General features: G+C 41.2%; 1 protein-coding gene across 1 annotated transcript; it reads left to right on the top strand.

Annotated features, from left to right (window-relative positions):
- Window positions 1-677: 677 nt before the first annotated feature.
- LOC133345576 (transmembrane emp24 domain-containing protein 4-like) lies at window positions 678-19,971 on the top strand. Its single transcript, XM_061556480.1, has 5 exons — window positions 678-861; window positions 3,787-3,887; window positions 5,544-5,669; window positions 11,181-11,327; window positions 17,268-19,971. Exons 1-5 carry the CDS (start codon window positions 738-740, stop codon window positions 17,415-17,417), a joined length of 648 nt encoding a protein of 215 aa, XP_061412464.1. The 5' UTR covers window positions 678-737; the 3' UTR covers window positions 17,418-19,971.
- Window positions 19,972-21,225: the final 1,254 nt, after the last annotated feature.

The raw sequence follows: 21,225 nt of genomic DNA, 5'->3' as shown, positions 1-21,225 counted from the left end.
CAGAAACGGTGGAGAGAAGTGACGTCACGATCGACGTTCGGAGGCGGCTCACGTGACGCGCGTTAGTCGTCTCCGCCCCCACCCGCTGTGACGTCACCGTCACTGAGTGACGAATGGCGGGCATTGGTATTGGAGGGGGGTGGTGGTGGTGGTTAAGGGACACAGCTGGTGCCATAGCAGTCATCTCAGCCAACCCATGGCACCTGCTGGGTCTGTCCCCCGAGACCTCCTGTCAGCAGCGAGCCAACGTGGCCTAAAAGTGCACCTAGCCTGGCACAAGCGCCTCGGTGACGTCACCGACCGAGCGGCGAATGGCGTCTCTTGATTGGTCGCCTACTTGCCGGAACTCTTCCCGTGGCCCTCTGAACGAGACTGACGTGGCAAACCAGTCGCCCTCGCGCATGCGCACAGCGATTAGGGAGGGGGGGGGAGGGGAAAGGGGGCGGGGCTTCTGGCGGGGCGTGACGGGGTGGGCGGGGGCAGTTGGTGGCGCGTGAGCTCCGCTTCCGTTTCCTGTTTCGCGTCGCACCCTCATTGCTGAGAGAGAAACTTCTTCCGCCTACTCCGTGACGTCAACGTGCATAACTCCTCCCCCTTCGACACCCACCCCGCCTACTTATTAGCATAGCTCCGCCCATCTGTGCGCGAGCGCCCACCCACTTATCCCCGTCCTGGCCCCCCCCCCTTTCCCCTCCTCTTCCCGGCGGCGCCGAGGACGACGACGACAAGCGGCGACAATGACTAAGTGCGCCTTGCTCTGTTTACTGCTGGCCGTTGTCGACGTGTCGACCGCGCTGTACTTCCACATCGGCGAGACAGAGAAGAAATGCTTCATCGAGGAGATCCCCGACGAGACCGATGGTTATAGGTGCGCGATTGCCGCCGTCATCCACCGCACTCACTTCTAGACCGCGCGGCCTACGTGTAGGCCTAAGCCTTGACCTCGCCCGGTTGGGATACCGCGATCGGTGCGCTATGGCTCGGCCTGTGGGTTCAGGCGTGCGGCGGGGTCGGCCCGGTGTTCTCGCTGTTCTTCGCCACGCGTTTGTTGACGCGTGGCGGTGGTCGCTTCGTCCTTGGCTCCTTTTGGACGTTTTGTTGAAGCGCTGACTGACGGTGTCCGTGTGAGTGTTGAGGGTCCGTCCAGAGTGTGAAGGCGGAACTTTCGCGTTCGGAATGGCCTTGTACTTGAAATCCATATCGAAGTTGGTGTTTCCCGTGCTGTACACGCGAGTTTAGAAGCTACGGTAATAGCAAACAAACCACTCTAAATTAATGTTTGACCGGATCCCTTTTTGCGCTGTGTTAACGTCACAAAGTCAAATTTCTTGTGAACGAATATTATATCTCCATTTGGACAGCCCAGGCATTAATGTGTACATCTGAAAGATTATGCATTTGTGTTTATTGGTCAGATTTCCTTTAAAGTTGTGCGAATTGTGTTTCGGGTTTGGTGTCGTAGGTATTTAGGAGTTTTATATTGGTCATCGTGGCCAAGTTTTGAAGCCTGGGGCCATGTGTTAGGTTGACGTGTGTTAAATTGGAGGGTGTGTGCGCCGTGTCAAACAAGTTCTGCTCGCGCTAAAACAACCATTTTATGTTCGTATTGCTCCATTCGGACGTCCACACAACCTATGACTTGCCACCAGTCAACTCCGTGCATTACATTATTTTCTGAGAAACCGCACGTATTGCACTGCATTACACGCAAGCATATCGTTTCCATGTAAAAGTTTACGTTCATGCAAAACAAATATGCAAAAATTTGTTTCATAAACATTAGTGCTACTGCGTGTGTATTTTCATCCTGAACGTGGCCATGTACGGCAAAGTTGTACGAAGTTGCAATGACGCTTTGTTTGTTACAACCCAGCTTGGTGAAGCAAACAGTGATGACGTGTAAGGTTCACGGCATCACCGGTACACGTTGCCCTCGCAGAGTTGTAGATATTGGATTCTTGCCTGCCTGTCTGTCACGATGTTTCACGCTTTATTTATACTACGCCACTGCCATCGATGCATTGTACCATTACTATACGTTGATGTCGTCGCATGTAATAATGCCCATGGTCACCGATCGCGAATGCTAAGCAGACGAATTAAGCCTGGATAGTGCTTGGATAGGCGACTACCATGCATGCCAGGTGTCATAGGCGATGAACTTGAGGCTTGCGTGAAGAGCAGCGCAGCAACATACATTGATGTACTTGAATGTTACCTGCCTTAAGCCAGTGCGGTTTGGCTATGTGGTGAAATGTGGTCCCGTAACCTCGCACAGCTTTGGGAGGCCCAAATCCATTGATGGATTTACCAAGGGCTGTGTATACACATGCACGTGTGTAGTTTGAGTCGAGTGTAGTAGTGTTCAATTTACCTTTAACCTCCTCGTAGTGTGTCATACTTTTATTTTGGCAGTGCACATTTATGTTCTATCGGTCATGAAATTATATTGATGGGTTTTTATAAAATATCAAACTTCTTGGACAACTCATTGCTATGTCCATGATATGGAATTATAACTGTCATTAACAATGGTCGTAATTGCAAGCGAAACCTAGCATGTTAATTCTTGCGAGTTTCTGGTGACGCTTAACATAGTACATTTAACAAGTGAGTGCCCATGCTCATTACTAAGGAAAATCTTGCTCGATTTGAACCACATTTTGAAGTCATTCTTGTTCACGCAGACACCTGTTTGAAGAGGGCAGCTGTAAGCGTTCCTATTCGATATTTTCTACTGACGCCCTTGTTCAATAGCACTCTATGCTAAGTGTGTCAGTGATGTGGTGACACTGCTCGCCATATAATTGGTCCCTCTAATGACGTGACAAAAAGGAGGTTGGGTTTTGGGTTAAACGTAAATCCGGTGAGCTGACAAATAAGTGTACTCCGTATGTTTATTCTCCCACGGATTTTTGTTTCACTTGTACTAATACCAGTTGAAAGGAGACCCTTTTTGAAAAAAAGGTGTTAGCGTCTATATGGTACTCAGAATCTTTATTTAGACTGGAGGACTCTGATGAGCTGTGAAGCTCTAGTAGGGGTGGGTCGGTAAGTTACAACAAAAAACTTGCAGTTTACCTTTTATGTTAAAATCAATTACACCGCCATGCATAAAATATCACTCGTGTCAGGGTTGTATCGCAATTATACATGGTGTTGTAACTTAACACCTTCAATAACCCATTGGACATACATTGTATTAGAATGTATGGCTGGCTCCATGAGTAACTGCCAAATATATTTTCATATTTATTTTGACATTGGGATATTATTCATTATCACAGTTATATAGTACTGTATGCATGAGTGGTGATTATAGTTTAGCTTGTTATACAGTATTGTAATTTAGTGTTGGTACAGATGCCTTGTTTGGTGTAGCACTGATAAGTTTGTGTAACAGAATACAAACCACTATTGTGGTGCAAGAGGCTGATACATTACGGAACTCTATTGCAGCTCTTTACATTGCGAAGTGTGTGTACGTTCATTTCCATGTACACATTGCTTTTTATGACACGTGGACATAAATTATAAAACCGTAGCTCTAAGGTAAAAAATGCATGTTCAGAGATATCAATTGTCTTTTTTAAAAGTAGTTTCTTGTACTCCTGTCCTATATTTCTGTGAATTAATGTGCCTCTGTAGAGTTTCTTTGGCAGGGTTTATATATGATTTATATTAATGAGGAAACGGTGTCACATTTGAAAATGCGTTTTGCTAACCTTTCTTTTATTGTGCATACTTATAATGTAAGTGGACTAATTTTTGGCTTTCCTTTCACAGGCAATTACAAGACTCAGCTTTGGGACAAGAACAAACAGGAGTTTCTTCCTTCCACCCCTGGTTTGGGAATGCACGTGGAGGTTAAGGACCCAGATGGAAAGGTATGCCTGCAGAAGAACAAAAAAAGATACATAACTTCATCATCTTGTGCAATTTGTTTAAGTATTATTAAAATATTGTACAACCATATTTTAAATTGATGCGGTGAAGATTTTGATTGTGAAGAGATGGGTGGCTACAAAATTTCCTTGTGGCTGACAGTTAATTTTCTACGTCATCACATCAGAGGTCGCAATCGGGTACCCGATACCCAGCTACCCGTACACTCATTTCCCAACGTCTTGTCTCATCTCACAATTCAAGTTCCTAGAATCAACCCACCCGCGCCTGCAACATGGCTTCATCCCAGAGGTCGCAATCGGGTACCCGATACCCGTACCCTACCCGACCGGGTACGGGTACCTGTTTGCGACCCTGGTGCGGCCGGGTACGGGTAAGGAATCAAAGCCCGTTTGCGACCTCTGCATCACATTCATGTCTCATGCTTGGTATCTAAATTCTGAGCGATGAAGTCTTAACAATTGTGGTAGATTTTGCATTTCTCTTGAGACATGGAATTGACGACCTCTACCTTTCAGGTACTTTGAAAGACTAGAAAACAAGATAATCATCAGCCATGATCGATGCACTGTTAGATGAAGGCTGCCTGAAACCATCACCATCTCCCGTGATTTAACAATCCACTAGGCACCTGTATGATCCAAATGTGTTGCTCTGTCTGTTGGACGGACATCCTTTTTGTAGCATTTCCTCCCGTGGCTATCCATTATCTTTGTCAATGTCCACGTTCATGATCGATATATATTAGTAGGTAGTATGCATTGATTAAAAAGTGTCTTCAAGTACATTTTTATGTTGCTTTTCATTGTGAAGTTTGGCTTTTTAAAAGCACTCCCAACTGGTTCTCATGCGCCTCTTTATTTCATAATTATGCTTTCAGTCCACCCTCCATAACTTTCCTAATAATTCATGTCCTGCTGTGTTTAAAATATTTTTCCACCCACATCTGCAATTGTTTAACCCATTTGTCATGTGACTTTATTTTTAAATATAGTGGCGAATTTTGCGAGGATACTGCCATGGTTGATGGTTGTCATACTGGTTCAATCTCTCAGCATAGCAGTTGCAACAATGTGAACATTTCTTAAACCCCCCTACCCCTGTTCACCCAGCAGTATGAATGGGTACACCACAGTTGATTGGCAGGTCATGTATGGTGGGATAAATTGTGGCTATTCCTACCTCTTCCAAGATGTCTGGTTTGTGTGGAATTGTAGTCCAAAATACCCTCTGACGGGGTTCACTCGTAATCCCCCTTGTGGGAGGTCCTTCTGTCGGCAGTGGAGTGAGCAAGTAATTGCAGGGATATGCCACTATTCAGCAGGCCCTTAAGCAAAGTAAAACATACTCTTTGGTTCTTTTGGTAAAGTGACGTAGTTAGAAATAAAATAAAACAAATCACGACCGCTTGTGTTGCGATCGAAACGTCGTGATTCGTTTTATTTTATTTCTAACTACGTGACTTTACCGAAAGAACCAAAGAGTATGCATTCCTGCAGTCACGAAAACATCAAATCAAGAATCAAAGTAAAACAATAAATAATTATACCCTGAATGAATTTTGTAACAATGTTTTCCTTGCACTCTTATTTCAGTTGTAATGTGATCATATGGTTGGATTCTCACCCCCTTTGCAGGTCATCCTCTCCAAGCAGTACAGCTCAGAGGGCCGCTTTACGTTCACTTCCCACACCCCCGGGGAGCACCAGATCTGCCTCCACTCCAACTCCACCAAGATCGCCCTCTTCGCTGGTGGGCGCTTGGTAAGTAATCGTGGTGTTTCTTTATTGGGGGGTCGTGTCATGAAACGAAGTTTACTATTATATTTTTGTTATTTTACCAGGTAAGGCCCACTGAGCTCTATAGCTCTTTTTCAGAAGCGTCTTGGCCACAAATGATAGCTTATCACGTGGAAATTTACGGCAGCCAAATATTGTGAACGCACGTTAATTCTAAATGTTGAGGGAAAAACCGAAGCACCCGGAGAAAAATCCATAAGACCATGGAGAAAATATGCAGACTCCAAATGTACAGCAGACTTCAGGGTTGGAATCGAACCCACGATCTGTATACCAGGCGAGGTAGTTAGCATCTTGCCACTGCGGTGCCCACAGAGCAGTGTAACCCTTCATGTTAGAGAGTGGCCCATGTGGGAGGATGTCACTAAGCCACCTCTGGAATCCCTTCAAGTGACCTCTGGTACACATTCCCACCCACTCTGCCACTGAAAATAATGTTCACCGTGCGAAAGTCGAACCAATATGTTTAATCCTCAGACCTGAATTTGAACTAAATTAAGTGCCAAACCAAATTTTACGTAACTTTTGTGTTTGCACTTATTGGTAGCCAAGCCTGAGGACATCAACTCACTCACCTTGAACCAGTTTAATCATGAGTGGTCCCTAGAATCCTACCCAGGTTCTTAGCAGTACTTCGTCAGCACTCTGAGGATTGAGCCATCCAACCATCTTTGAGGCATGTTTCCTTGTAAAGTTACTGAGATACTACATTAACTTCCACTACAGATAAAACTGCATTGGTCCAATGGATATACTTGATTCTATCATAGTAATGTAACATTTCCTGCAATTAGAATTCTGTATAGAATATAACAAACCTCCTAAACTATTTGGCAGGAAACCACTTTGACTTTTGACAACTAAAAAGGTAATAATGAAAAATAAGAATCGCTTTTACCACTTCTGGCAATAAAACAGGTGTTAAGATGTTCAAACACCAAATAGATACCTTTTGTAAGGAATCAAGTCCGCATTAACTACACGAACTTGTGGTGAACATGCAAACAAAACATGCTCTCATAATATATCCATTCTCGAGTTGAAGCTTTCGTGACTGCAGGAATCCATACTCTTTGGTTCTTTCGGTAAAGTCATGTAGGTAGAAAATTAATCGATCACGACGTTCATACTGGCAAAAAAGGTCCCATGATAAAAAACGTAATATTATCTTTGCAATTTGAGTTGTGCTATGCTTAATTTTTTATTTCATAGGCAAACATTAACAATTACAATTGAGATTATAAATCATGGAAATGTCACTGCATCTCGATGTACTGCAAATAAGGAAGACATTGTGAGATTGTGAGCAAGTGAAGCACGGAGTTTCTTATAGCGAAGGTGAATGTTACAGAAAACAGTGTGTGGGGGAAGAGTTCCTCAACTGAATACGAAATGTTGATTAGATGGACACCGTTACACGCAGAAAACAGGAAAATCTTAAGCCTGATGGAGTCGGTCATACATGTGGCCAGAAGGAGAGCATTCTAGGCAGTGGGTGCAGTATCAGAGAAAGTGTTTTATCGAGTGTCGGTTTAGGGGTTTTGCCAGAGGGCATTTATTGCTGGAGCTGAGAACATGTGGAGAAGAGGGAGATGAAAGGGGGAGAGAGGTAGGTGAGGGTGAGTTTAAGGGGGGGATCTTGAAGATGGCACTCGGTCGATGAGGGGGGGGACCTTGTAATTTGTGGGATTTGATGAAGTTGAAGGAGGAAACTCATAGCAGCATCCAGGATCACTTGAAAATTGGCGGTTATTTGGGGAGATCATAGAGAGAGTTGCAGTCCTCAACCCATGAGCAGGAAACATCAGATTCTAAAAAAATTAATGTTTAGGATTTGTACATTCTCCTTTTGAATGTTATAAGTTGTTTAATATCAAGTAGAATTTTGAACTTGATGCAAAATGATTGTTATCGAATTCGTCTGAAATTGTTCCTGAGCGACCGCTTCTGTTGCGATCGAAACGTTGTGTTCTATCTACGTGACTTTACCGAAAGAACCATAGAATATGAATGCCTGCAGTCACGGAAGTTTTAAGTCAAAATTGTTCCCGAGTGTTTTTGTAAGTCACGGTCTAGTGATGAGACGCAACACATTTGTGTATAACATTGCCTTAAAATGAAAAATATAAAATCGGTGACATTTTGTGCAATTGGCCATTCAGCACATCATGGGAGGGTTATGAACGAATGTGAGTTTAAAAAAAATATTTTTATGCTTGCCAACTCGGTAACAGTATGGGCAATCTATGTAGCGATGCTCATGTCACATTTTCACCGTGAGGTGGCGCCACGTGACCATGTTTTGCAGACCGTCTATTTAGTCATGCAATCAGAACATAAACCACAAGATGGTGTGAGTCGACCATTACAAAAAATTCAGTTTTTAATGTTATGTTCGGGAAAACTTTGCTCTTGCTAGTGTTTAGCAGAATCAATTTAATGTAAAATACTTGGAAGAAAATATATCAGACAAAATCGGTTGTTTGCATTAAAAAAATGTCATAGGCATACTCTGTTACGTTTTCCCTGCTGAGGTCTAATTTTTAACAGCTTCAAATATTCACGCACATGATTTCAAAATTGTACACATTCGCTCTTATGTTTCATCTACCCTTGTTGTGTTCATGAATGACATTTATATAACAGTGTAAGATTATGTAAAAATATTACACAGCACATTTACAACTATACAACTTGGATAAAATACGTATAGTGTAATGAATGAAAGGGAAAAAAACGATACATGTGTCTTAATTCAAACTCCATGATAGAGGGTTTTGGGTTAGATCGCGTAAATATATAAATGTGTCGTTAAAACCCGCCACCACCAGACACAGCCAACTAGTCAGGGTTGTCACGTAAACAGAACGTGGCCAATTCGTCACTAGTACAGCACACCGGTGTCTTGGAGAGCCAAGCCACAACATTTACAAACTGAGTAATGACGTTTCGCCAGTAATTACAACTAGCTTCATCAGGTGACAGCCAGATTTTTTTTTCGCCTGATGAAGCTAGTTGTAATTACTGGCAAAACGTCGTTACTCAGTTTGTAAATGTTGTGGCTTGGCTCTCCAACACACCAGTGTGCTGTACTAGTGACGAATTGGCATGTTCTGTTTGCGTGACAACCCTTACGAGTTGGCTGTGTCTGGTGGTGGCGGGTTTTAACGACACATTGATATATTTACGAGATTTAACCCAAAAACCTCTTATGGATGATATTGGTCACGAAAGCCTACGTGTTAAACTTAATTCAAACTGTATTTAGGCAATCTGTAACGTATGGGGTAATACGATGCATTGATTCATAGATTAATATAAATTCTTACCCTAAATGGAATCGCATGTGTAAGAAAGTGTTTTTCATTTCAAATGTTGTAAATCATTGGTGGGGCATGAGCATATGATTGCTTACATCCTTATATATTACCTGAAATGGGAAAAACAGTTCATGCTTACATTGTCTCCACCTCGTGAGTAATCATGGAAAATACTTTAGTTAATAACAAACAGTAATGATGTCTTACGATTTTGTAGGTTTTTTTGTGGTTTTCATGTTTGTTTTTGGGTTGTACATTGTTGTTCGGCATGATTAAGCTCACAGCACATGGAGTGAAACGTCGGACATCATGCTGAACAACACGCGGTGCAACCGCAAAACACATCGGAGAGCTTATAGCATGATGTATTTTTCCGTTGAAATGTATTTTCCTTTTGCCTTGATGGGTAAAAAAAAAGATGAAATCTGCTCTGGATGGGATAATAAAGGAAACAATTTTTCAGCTTCGTCCGGACATTTCTGGAGTGTTTTATGTTTTGAATATACATTTTTGGCAGTTTTTTTTACCGTTCATTTTCTAATAAATAAATTGGTTTTGTGTTTAGCAAAGCTCCATTGAAGTAAAAACTTATTTTGATGGGTATATATATTTTTTAAGTGATTCTGGCCGTAGAGTTGGGTGACATTAGTGCAGATGGTGCATAGTCGTTTGTGTTAAACTCTTCAGTGCTACAAAACGCATATATATCCCTTAATGAGTTTTTCTGCCTGGTAGCTGGCACGGAGTAGACCGGAAACCCGCCTGCTTGCGTTCAGCCATTGGCCTCAGTTAATCTCGCCGACTCCATTTTGCAATGACCAAGTCGCTGTAAAGAAAATAAATGTTTAATTGCACTATTGGGATTTACGGTAATGTGCGATGGAGTGGGGAGGAAAAGCAGAAAAGGGGTTTCATACTAAAGGAATTCTGTTCCTTTATAAAACAGAGACTCCTTTCACAAATATGAAAACTTATGCCAAAAAATATTTCTTGTACAAATATTTTACGAGTTAGTTTGGTAGTCTCTTTAGTTTAAGCCTCAACTTATTGCAATACTAAAATGCCGTAACAAAACACGTGGCGTGCTTATTTGTAATTTCTTGATTGACAGTTGTTGAAATTAATTTTTGGAACATTTTTTTATTCCGATTTTGTTTGTATATCTTGGATTTGGTTTTCTGCATTGAATACATAACCAAAAATGAACGATTTGATGATAAGGCACACTTGAAATCACAGTGACAAGCTGTAGATACGTTCCAAAAGAATCACGCAATTTTAATGTTTATGTCCAGGGCAGCGCCTAATGATATATTTTTCATAAGAAACATGCTTAAGCACACAAATGTACAATGGTCTCCAGATGAGCCACGGCTGTCAAAATGTCCACAGCCAAGGGATACGGAAGGGTTGAGACTTGCAGTATTTAAGTTGGCAAGATTGATGATCTTTCTTTCCTCGGCATCGTGACATGCAATTAATTAGACCACCCTTCAGTCGTGGAGGCACATAACTTGGGTCTTTCGGTGAAAACAAACCTTAAAGCACTTGTGGGAGTGTAATTTATGTTGTGGCAGTTTCACAAAAAATATAGATCTGTCTTCCACAGTAACAACACATTTTCTTTTATGCTGCATGTTTAAATGCTGGAGTTAATCCATATCTTGCTATTATAAGGCATATTCATTGATATGCAAGTTAATTTGAATAACTAGGACTATGTTTTTTAAACGTGCTACATTTTTCAGTTCATTGGCAGGTTACTTTTGCAGATACTACAAGGTGGGGAGTTTATCTGATCCAGTATGTGATTCATTGTAGAAAGATAACAACTTGTACATTGAATATTTTTTTGTTATTTGTATCAAATCATATATAGCTGTCTGTACAGATTTTATAAATTAATACCCCCTGTGGATTACCCCCTGTGGATTCTGAAAACATCACAAGAGCAAACATTCATGACCTTGAATCTTGGCAATTCATTGAATAGTGGAGTGGAGGTGGTGATGAATTATATCTCTAATCAAGTAAACACTGCGGTTGTTGATTGAAGTCGACTTGCATCACAGTTGAATGGTGTGTGATTGCGTGTTGGTGTTGCTGTTGTTAATGGTCGTGTTGCCTGCACTGTTACGTGGTTGTCTGCCTGTAGAGAGTACACCTGGATATCCAAGTGGGCGAGCACGCCAACGACTACTCTGAGATTGCGGCCAAGGACAAGTTGACAGAACTGCAGCTCAGGGTGCGGCAGCTGTTGGACCAGGTGGAGCAAATCCAGAAGGAGCAGAATTATCAGCGGGTGAGATTTGCTTAGGCGCCAGTAATAATCATGGCCAGCACCATTATACGTTGTCCATAATTGCAAATATGATTTAAATTTGCACACAAATAGTATTTTGCCAGTCTGTGCCCTTGCAATGTGTTGACCCCTTTGCATGCGATGTAAAGTTGTATCTTTGTGTTTATCGTCAAACTTTAGCACAGTGCAACCGCACCTTAAAGCACATGTACTGTGTATGAGGATAGTTCTATTGATGAAAATTTGCACTTGTGTTGATATTTGTTCGTTATCTTGAACACAAAACTGAGAGTCTGATTCATCTTCCATGCATGCTAAAGTTAAGCTTCATTCCACCCTTGCTTGTTTGTATCTTAACAAATCTTTTTTATATGAAGAATCAATTCCTGGTCACAAGTACTTTAGCTTGTCAAAACTGTGACCAGTGTGGATCTTATTTCATGCCAACAAAAAATTCACTCCGTTTAAACAAAGCACGAATCTGAAGTTATTTTGTGGCACAGTGGGGGGGGGGGGGGGGGGGTGCTTAGTTTGTTCTAAAATGTTAACCTTCGGTCATCTTCACCTATAGTGTTTAATTGATATTAAGCTTACATTTACACTCAGAACCGTTTTTTAAATATTTCACCAGAGTTGACTTTTGCCCAGTTCCTTGGTATTTGTTTTGACACAGGCCACAGAGAACCAGCAGTGGTAAAAAAGTGGTGTGGTGTGCAGCCCAGCTGAGAAAACCAAGAAACACTTCACTATGGGAGCCCTGCTGTGATGGGTTGACAAGTGATTTACTGCATGGAGCCCCGTAATGTATTTTAATGAAGTCGAGCACACAATGCTGCTTCAGTTTTCTCCAAATAATGGACTTGGAATCAAGACACTTTTGCATTTTCTACTTTTTATAGCTAAAAAATTCTATTTGCATCATGAAAACAGTCACATGTTAAGTTTTATTCTCACATGCAATATAAAACAGTAGTTTGCATACATGCAGCACTGTGCAATATGTACATGACATATTTTTCTACAATTAAATTAATTATAATTCTGCTTTATTGGTTGAGAGTATCAAAAAACCCACTAATTTGGCCAAGCACGCCAGTGACTTAGACTCATACGTCATGTTTCTCATTTCACGTCCTTAGAATCTCCACCGAATTTTTGCAGGAGGTAGGATGTGCCCAATGCCCATGGACGTGTTTAGGCCTGCAACGGACACCATTGTTGTGTATGGGCCACCCACGTTGTGGGTTAGCAGATGTGCAAACACACCTGCTTGTGAAATCTGCACACCAGGCCTGTGCAGTGGATTCCATCCGCCAGTGCTCTCACAGCATAACGAGGCTCTTGAGTAATGAAGTTGGGAGTTAGGGAAATGACAAATAAATCAACTTTTGGCTCACGTGCTTAATTCAAAATTATCATATATTACAACCAGGCATGTGTTGCTTTTTTGGCAGAAATCCGTTTCCTGATCCGCTGGGGATGTCCGTGTACGTGCAGTCTCGGTCAAACGTTGCGTTACAGACACAAGATGTCCTCAGAGTCGTAGGCTATCCATTTTCAGCTGTCCATTATGCAATTTTTCTTTTTCAGTTCCATTCACATGGAGGTGATAATGTAATAGATTTGTAAATGTGCAATACATTGGCTTGCCCTTATCCTGGTGTAAAGTGACACAAATGGGCTATAGATCCGTAATTACGCTTTGTGCCAAAACCTAGTGGCATGGAAGTCCTTTTTCAAATGAATGCTTGAACTCGGAATAATTGCCTCCACTTACAGTGTGAAACCGGCTTTTAGCCTTGCCTGGTGCTACAGATGAGTTAATCGTTAAATGACGCTGCCATCGAAATCTTGTTAATGTATGTGGTGTTAAGTGTTGTGCAGGAATTTGTTCAGTTTAATTTCTGCACAATGGCGCGGTCTGGTTTTGTATGTTGCCTGGGCGTTGTCTGTTGTGCGATGTGCTGCTTCCGATTGAAATGCCTGTGAAATCGGATTGGAAAACACTCAGGTGAACAAAGTGTGTTATTTTACTCTACTCCAGAGACAGCAAAGGGTGAGGCATCGTGTCGGCAGAAGCCCATACCCCGCAGACAACATCCAAAGTGTTCTCATCTTTCTTTTTTAATGTTACTTGAAACATTCCAATTCGCCCCACTAGAAGTTTTCTTTCAAAAAAATAACATTGCAACATAGACCATTGTAAATGCGATTCCTAGATTTGTTTCCATCAGTTGTTAGCATTATTTGAAGTGTTTGCAATCGGTATCATTCCTACTATACATTACAACTAGCCAAAGTAATTTTCACAAATCTGCGGTTTTATACTTTGATGTTTTCTTTATGAATAATTTATATGTTATTTATTGAAAACTACTTTTTTTTTCTTGGGGGGTAAGACTTATTGGGGTGAAGCAGTGGTGGGGGGCAGTAGTTTGCACGCACTGCAGCACGAACTGGGCAGCAACCTGAGTTCGATTGCAGGCTGTGGCTAACATCAGGAGCACATGGTGGATGAACTAGTCCTGGCTCCCAACCCCTCACCCCAACCCGTGCTGACCAGTATGGCCAAGCAATGCTCATGATCAAAAGTTGCCTGAAAGCCTTAATCCAGCAGTGGATTGGGTAAGGGCTGTAATTAATTATTCATACTGAAATGGCAACACGCAAATAGTGGTTGTAATTTTTTAACACAGTCCCACATCAAAAATGCTTGTTTTTATTAAGAAATAGTATCTGTAATTGAAATAATATATTTTCGCAATATGCATGGGCAGAACATTCTCCACATCTGTACACAAATCACTCAATCTCTAAGGCTGTGGATTAAGTTAATTCCTGGTGTTCAAATCACGCTGCCACCATTAGACTCGCTGATTTTTATCATGGGTCATAAATATTTTCTTTAGCACTCTCCTCTTTGGCATCTTTGCTCGAATTCTGGACTCCCAGGACACTTTGTCCATGGCATACTTAATAAATTTCCAAAGTTGATGGCACAGTGTACAGCGGTAGGCAGTGAGTGTTCGAGTAGAGGGATTAAAATGTGGTGAAGAACGCGCTGTCCTTGCGCCAGGTCACTTGGAACTCAGTGGAGAGCCCTTGGCGTGCAACACATGAACAGCACAGGGTTGCACTCTGTCAGAGAAGTAGAAATTATTCTAATTTGTTTTTCTTGGCATTTTTGTCTCAACATTGCTGTTTTTTCCAGCTGTTTCTGCAAATAATTTGGAATTACACTGACATTGTTTTGATTTGAAGCGCTATTTATTTAAACTAATTTATTGATTTTTAGATGTAATTATATAATACATTATGAGCGTATAAAAATCTGAGGTTCAAAATATGCATTGCCATAATTACGGTATCCAAATTAGGCTCCTGCCATGCTATTGTGTGTAAAGCTATCACGTTCTTGTTCACGACACCACTTGGACCTTCAAAGCTCATAATTCTGAAACGTAAAACCTTGTTCTAGATTTGAAGCTTTCGTGACTGCAAGGATTCAAATTCTTAGGTGTTTTCGGTAAAGTCACGTAGGTAAAACATTAAAATTAATAAAAATAAAATAAAAAACCACGACGTTTCGGAGGCAGCAAATCTGGCTGTGACGGTCCCACCTGATGACGGAGACTTGTGTTGCCTCCGAAACGTCGTGATTTTTATTTTATTTTACTTTTATTAATGTTAATGTTTTACCTACGTGACTTTACCGAAAACACCTAAGAATATGTAAAACCTTGTATTTGTCTGGTATCGAGAAAATTACGCTCTATGTATCTTGGTGATATCTGTCTGCTTATATGTCTGTCTATAGTTTTTTGGTTAGATTTTATGTCGCTATATCATTATACCTGATGATGATTGCTTGTGTTGCAATCAAAACGTCGTATGCTATTATTTTATTTATTATTTTATCTTTATACGTGACTTTACTGAAAGAACCAAAGAACCTATATAAGCATTGTTGCCCCGGGCTACACCATTTCATTTAGATTTTAAGGAATCTTTACCATTCCGTGGTATTGCACTCCATTTACTCCTGCACCCAAACATCCCCCCCCCCCCCTCCGGACATTCCCCTTGGATCACCGTTACATTTTGAAACCAGAGGATGGTCTGTCCGTCGACTTTCCATATTGACATTAAATTAATATCCTTCATTGAAATATAAGGAGCCTTCGTCCTGGAATATATTCTCAATACTTGTTTTGCTTCTCAGCCGTATATTTTCAAGTCCTTTGCATGCTTAAAGCATTAACTTATGCGTTCCATATTTATAAGATATTGCCTCACAGTACATTTCATAAAGGTGTTGAACAGCTGAAAGACTTCACAAAACGTAGTTAATGTCGAAAATATTTTAACAAGACTATAATATTCGCCTGTGACGATGTCACCCAGATACACCCGATCTCGGCAGGTCTTGAAATCTTGAGATAGTTGAGCCTGGAGAGTGCCTGGATGGGTGACTACTCTGCATAAAAACAGGTGTTGTTCGCTGCTGTGTCACAGGCAGTGCAGCAACATTAATTCTACTCTCCTATACTCTCTGCCTTCACCGACCAGTGCGTAAAGTACTGTCAAACAATTGACCATACTTTGTGCGCATAGAATTAATCTCTTTAAAACATTTTGTTTATGAATGGCAGGTTTGTGTGTATTTATCACTGTTTGCTTGAGGAATAAGGAAGTTTCTCGTCATTAGATTAAAATAGGCAGTGGTCCTGCTGAAGTGCCGCACGTGCTGAAAGGGTTAAACGTGGTTTGTGTGACCTTGACTGATAATGGCGTGGAGAGAGCATGGACTCTGTGCCTGAGCAAACAAGCTTCTGTTCACCAATCCCATTTTGGCACAACAAAAGGTCTTGTTGTAGCAGGCCCCACGCCGGAGATTGGTTTCCGTTTAAAATAACACCATTTAAGGAAGGAAACCTGCCACAAACGGAATAACGAAGTCCAATCCATCATTCGGTGCGAGGCCGGAAATGCATTGCAGAAAAGCAGGGTAAAAAAGAAACCTTCGGGCTGCCAAGTGCGGACAGGATCTCGTAACCCAATGCGGGGGCTACTCGGCCCTTGTTTTGATAAGCTGATTGCGAGCTATAACTCTCAAGGTCTGTTTTGAAAAGGGAGTGTGGCTTATTAAAAAGGCCCCATTGGAAAATGAAAGTCCCCATGTGCTATTTGATAGCAGCAGCTATAGCCCCCCACCCCCCCTTGTCAAGTCTGTCGTCTGAATTGTTCCCGGAGAGAAGCGTATATTGTAAATAGGAATCTCACTTCCACACATTACACTGCTTAGCGATGCGTTATGTCGGTGGAAAAATAATTTCAAATCCTGTTATCAACGTCGATGTTTAATTGACTGTTGTACATTCCTTCCACAAATTGTGAACTTAAGTATAGTCGTACCCCTTTTAGACTCGTGTGAACTGCTTGGAATTACTACGATGGGTGGTAGACTACTAGCTCCTTTTGATCACATGGCTCAGAATGTGTCCGATCTTGTCTGATTTTGGAAGCGAAACAGGATTGGGCCTGAATAGTGCCTGAATAGTGCTTGGATAGGTCCTCACCATGCACAGTGGGTTGTTAAGGGATGGTGGGCTACATGGTGGTCTGTAGTGCCCTCATATTTGCTCCCTTGTTACTGACCTTCGTGATGAAATTTGGTCAAATCAACTCCACGGTCAACATTGTGGGCAGACCTTCATCCAGCAGTGGATTAACAAAGAGCTATACATCTATATAGACTAGCCACAATGCTATGGTATTTAAAAAATACAGAACGTGAAGCTTGCAGTTTCATTTCACATTTAAAGTGTGTGGAAATGTGCATGTTTAAAAGTTTTGCCTTGTGTTAAAACTCCGATATGTATTGTCCTGTAATTTGACTTTAACTGTTGTGTCCAAATTGTGTTTGTCCCTTTTCAACAGTATCGGGAGGAGCGCTTCCGACAGACGAGCGAGAGCACAAACCAGCGCGTTCTGTGGTGGTCCATTGCCCAAACACTCATCCTCATTACTACCGGCATCTGGCAGATGAGGCACCTCAAGAGCTTTTTTGAGGCGAAAAAGTTAGTATAGGGATGGAGGGGCCTCTTGCCTAATGCACTCTGGGTTCGGGTGCTGATTCAACTCTCCCCTCCCGCGACCTCTCCTCCAGTAGTAGGGATGCCACAACTTTTGATTTTGCTGCACCGCCCTGTAACTGTGCTTTATTTAATGATGGGTTAAATTGTGATTGTTTTTTTTCTTTCTTTCTTCCCCCCCTAATTAATGTGTGTATGTTGGTCAAAATCGCCTCCATTAAAATGCTGTCTCATCTCAATCAATGAACATCGTGAGATGCTCTGTGGGGGTAGTAATAAGTACTGTTGCCTGTGTCAATGCAGAATACCTCCCAGGCAATGCCAATGCAAAGTGGGTTGTTTATTGGTTTTTGTATTATTGTATGCAGAATTGATGTAGGATATACAGTACCCTATTAAAACTATTATTAGCATTTGGTGTATGAATATGTTGATTTTCAAGCGAGGTTTAGGTCAACATGCATTACATATTGGTCTCATGAAGTGGAATGGAAATTGTCATTATGAACATTGTTATGGCATACCTACTAAGTAATTGGAGAATAATTTATCGGAACATAAACCCTTTGAGTGCAGGTTACAAGGCAGTTGAACTGGGACATTTATTTTGAGGATTAAACTACGTAATTGCAAGCATACCTTCACCCCTCAATTACATTTCTTCCAGAAGCATTTGTATGCTAGGATTCTCTACTTTTTTTTACTTGTGCAACAGTCATTTAATGACAATCTCCACATTTGTCATTTCAACAGCCTTGACATGGACATTTCCATAATATATTTAAAACCAACTCGCCAAGAAGCCATGGATACAAAAGCATTAGCTGGTAATACAGAAGAAACGTTTATAAAAGGGTAGCAATACCCTATTTGGAGAGACACTGTTATCATGTTTATTTTTCAAGAGAGAGGTGGGTAAGTGACTTGTCAAATAAATAATTTAACATTTGGTGTTCATTTTCCTTCTGTTGGCATTGATAATAAATAAGCAGGGAGCAGTGTTTTTCCAAATCGGGCATGTTGATCACTTTATGAACAACAGTCACTCATGTTGGACAACGTCGGCTTGTGGAACCTTGTCTTCTGGAAGAATATTCTGGGCTCTGGACAACTCAATAGCATCCTATGCACACACATGTTAGTCATGCTGCCGCCACAGCACCTTTATAAATGAGCACTGGTTGTACCGATTATGGATTAACAAATTTAAGTGGAATATATCATATTGACACAAACCTGTTGACTTCAAATTACAGCATATGTGTGACATGCATTACACTGTCTGTGTCAGTTTTGATGTGCCACGTTTTCTGAAACGAACCTTGTAACCTGAGTTCACAACAATGCTATTTTACATATGCTTGTGCTGGTGGTGTGAACGAGCGAGTGGCTGGAACAGTATATTTGTATTTTGTTTCTGGGTGGTTTTATTCTTCGGCATTTTAGGGCTGCATTTGAAAATGTCTATACTGTATATCCCCAACTGGTTGTTAAGAGTAGTGGACTGAACTTGGCATTCCTAAGGAAAAAAACAAAATTTTCAATTTTTAGTTAGTTACTCTTTTGTGATGCAGAATTAAGGAACAGAACAGATTTGACAAATTTGGAGAAAAAACCTGAAATTACTTGATTGGTAAAACAGCAATTGTGTCGTCCCAACTGCAAAAACCTAGCTGGAGCCTTCTAAAATATATTGAATATTGATAATGCTTTCTTGGGTTAAAAAACACGTTTTAATATATACCGATTCAGCTACGTACTTTTATCATCCATTCAACACACCATCAGAAGAGCTGCATTATGGGAGTTAGTTGGCTGACACGTATATTATTTCTAATTTGGCCTAACTGCTGCAGTTTTGTTTATTCCCTAGATTTGAGAGTTGTATCACTGTTCTTAAAGTTGGGGTGGTAAATGTATAGCTGCTTTTGAAGTATGTTTTTTTAGTGCGTGTGATTAGTTGTGGAAATCCTCAGATGAGTTCCGTTCCTTGCATTTTCCACCAGTATGTTGTAATATATTTAAGGAAAAAAAGTTGCATATTTCTCTGCTTAGATAATTTTGACACTTAAAAAAAAAACAAGCGACTCATGAGCTAAATTTTGCTTTACCTTTTCTGAAAGTTTGTTTTCTTACAGTTAATTTTGGCAAAAAAAATATTATTTTTGAACATTGGCAACACTGGAAGCTTGCACTTCTCGCAAGCCTCAACACTGTTAATGCTCAATGTGTGTTCGCAAATTGTGATGAATACACAACGCGATGCATAACATTGTGAAAGTCAGAAGAAACACGTACTTCGGAGGATTTCGGTCCATCGGTGAGTGCACAAACAACAGTGAATTCTTACCTACAACACTCTTTCGTGACTAAATTTGAAAGATCAAGAAACAAATAAACCACCCTGGAAGTGCAAGCAACTTGTTAATTTTAGCTAATTCAAGTCGTCAAACGTTTTTCCAGCTTGTTCTGACGCGTGAATGGGGAGGTCCATTTGGGAATACACAATGTTTTGTAAGTTTATGGAAATAAAGGTAAGGGTTCTCTGGCGTCTGCCTTGTGTGTTTGTTTTGTAAAGGCATTTGCATCCTTTTATGTTTTTGAAAGCAAATGCTCTTTTGAAAAGTGTAGGTGTAAAATAAAATAGACTTTGAAGCTATTGTGAATCTACTCTTGTGAAAAGGCTTCAACTATTGCCGTTTCTGTCATTGAGATTGGTTGGGGGGGGGGACCACACTTCATGTTAGCCAGCGTTGATTAGTAAAGGAGTGGAGGGGATTCAGGACCGGTTTAGAAATCACTCGCCAGGGATGTTTGCCGTAACTGGGAATTTATCTTAGGTTACGAGGTTTATAGCGCAGTTTGCCAACTGCTCTACAACTGCTCCCCAAGCATGGATCGTGTCAGCATAACTGAATCGTGCAGTCAAGTTTTTATTTATTTCGGATGGGTAATGGGCTGCAACTTTTGAGTTTATTGAATGTGTTAACAGATCCCATTTAGCCAGTTGCCTGACTTTTACAAGGGAGATCCGTTGTCCAACTTAACCTCCTACATTGAAATCCGTTTCTGTTGGTGTACATTTTTGTGATATTTCCCTTTTGGCAACGAGGTATTTGTGGGAATATAATGTTCAACTCTGAACTGGTTTAGTATTGAGTGCTCTCACCGCTATGTTACCCGGCCACCTGACGTTTCAGCAGCCGTCACTAGCCAAATTGTTTGCATTGAGAAAAAAAGACTGAAATAATATTTGAGCAGCGCTCCACAATGCTCACTTGACGAATGACACAGCAATTCAGCATTGCTGAACCGATGAATGATGCCGCTGCAATGAACATTACCACTCGGTACTTTGTTAACTGCAGCACCTCAATATTGGCAACCCACACTACTGACCCACGTGGTGAAGTATGGTCAAATAACCCATATGACCCACAGCAAAGGAAGACTCCTCGCAGTGGGTTGAATAAAGGGGCTATAAATGCACATCAAATTAAACTCCTTCCGTGCTACTTGTTGCTTCAAAAAAAAATCAGCATGTCAGTACAGCACATGCAATTATTTGATACATGCTTATAATTTTATATGAAAATGTACATGTTATAAGCTTTGTACGGTCTAATTACAGCCATCAAAGGTCATAACGCTTTAAATGTTCGTTTTCTGCAACTGCGCCGAGTTTGTAAGTGACACTTGAAGCCAGCTGCCATGCTTTCGCTGGCCAGTGGCAGACGTGGAATTAATTGGATGTCATTTGATGTTGGCGGAACCATAATAATGTTAAGTTTATTGTACAAGCA

The sequence above is a fragment of the Lethenteron reissneri genome, chromosome 22 (assembly GCF_015708825.2).
Source record: "Lethenteron reissneri isolate LAM-NWPU_2019-01 chromosome 22, ASM1570882v1, whole genome shotgun sequence".
NCBI classification, from domain to species: domain Eukaryota; kingdom Metazoa; phylum Chordata; class Hyperoartia; order Petromyzontiformes; family Petromyzontidae; genus Lethenteron; species Lethenteron reissneri.
This window is presented reverse-complemented; position numbering and strand designations above follow the sequence as displayed.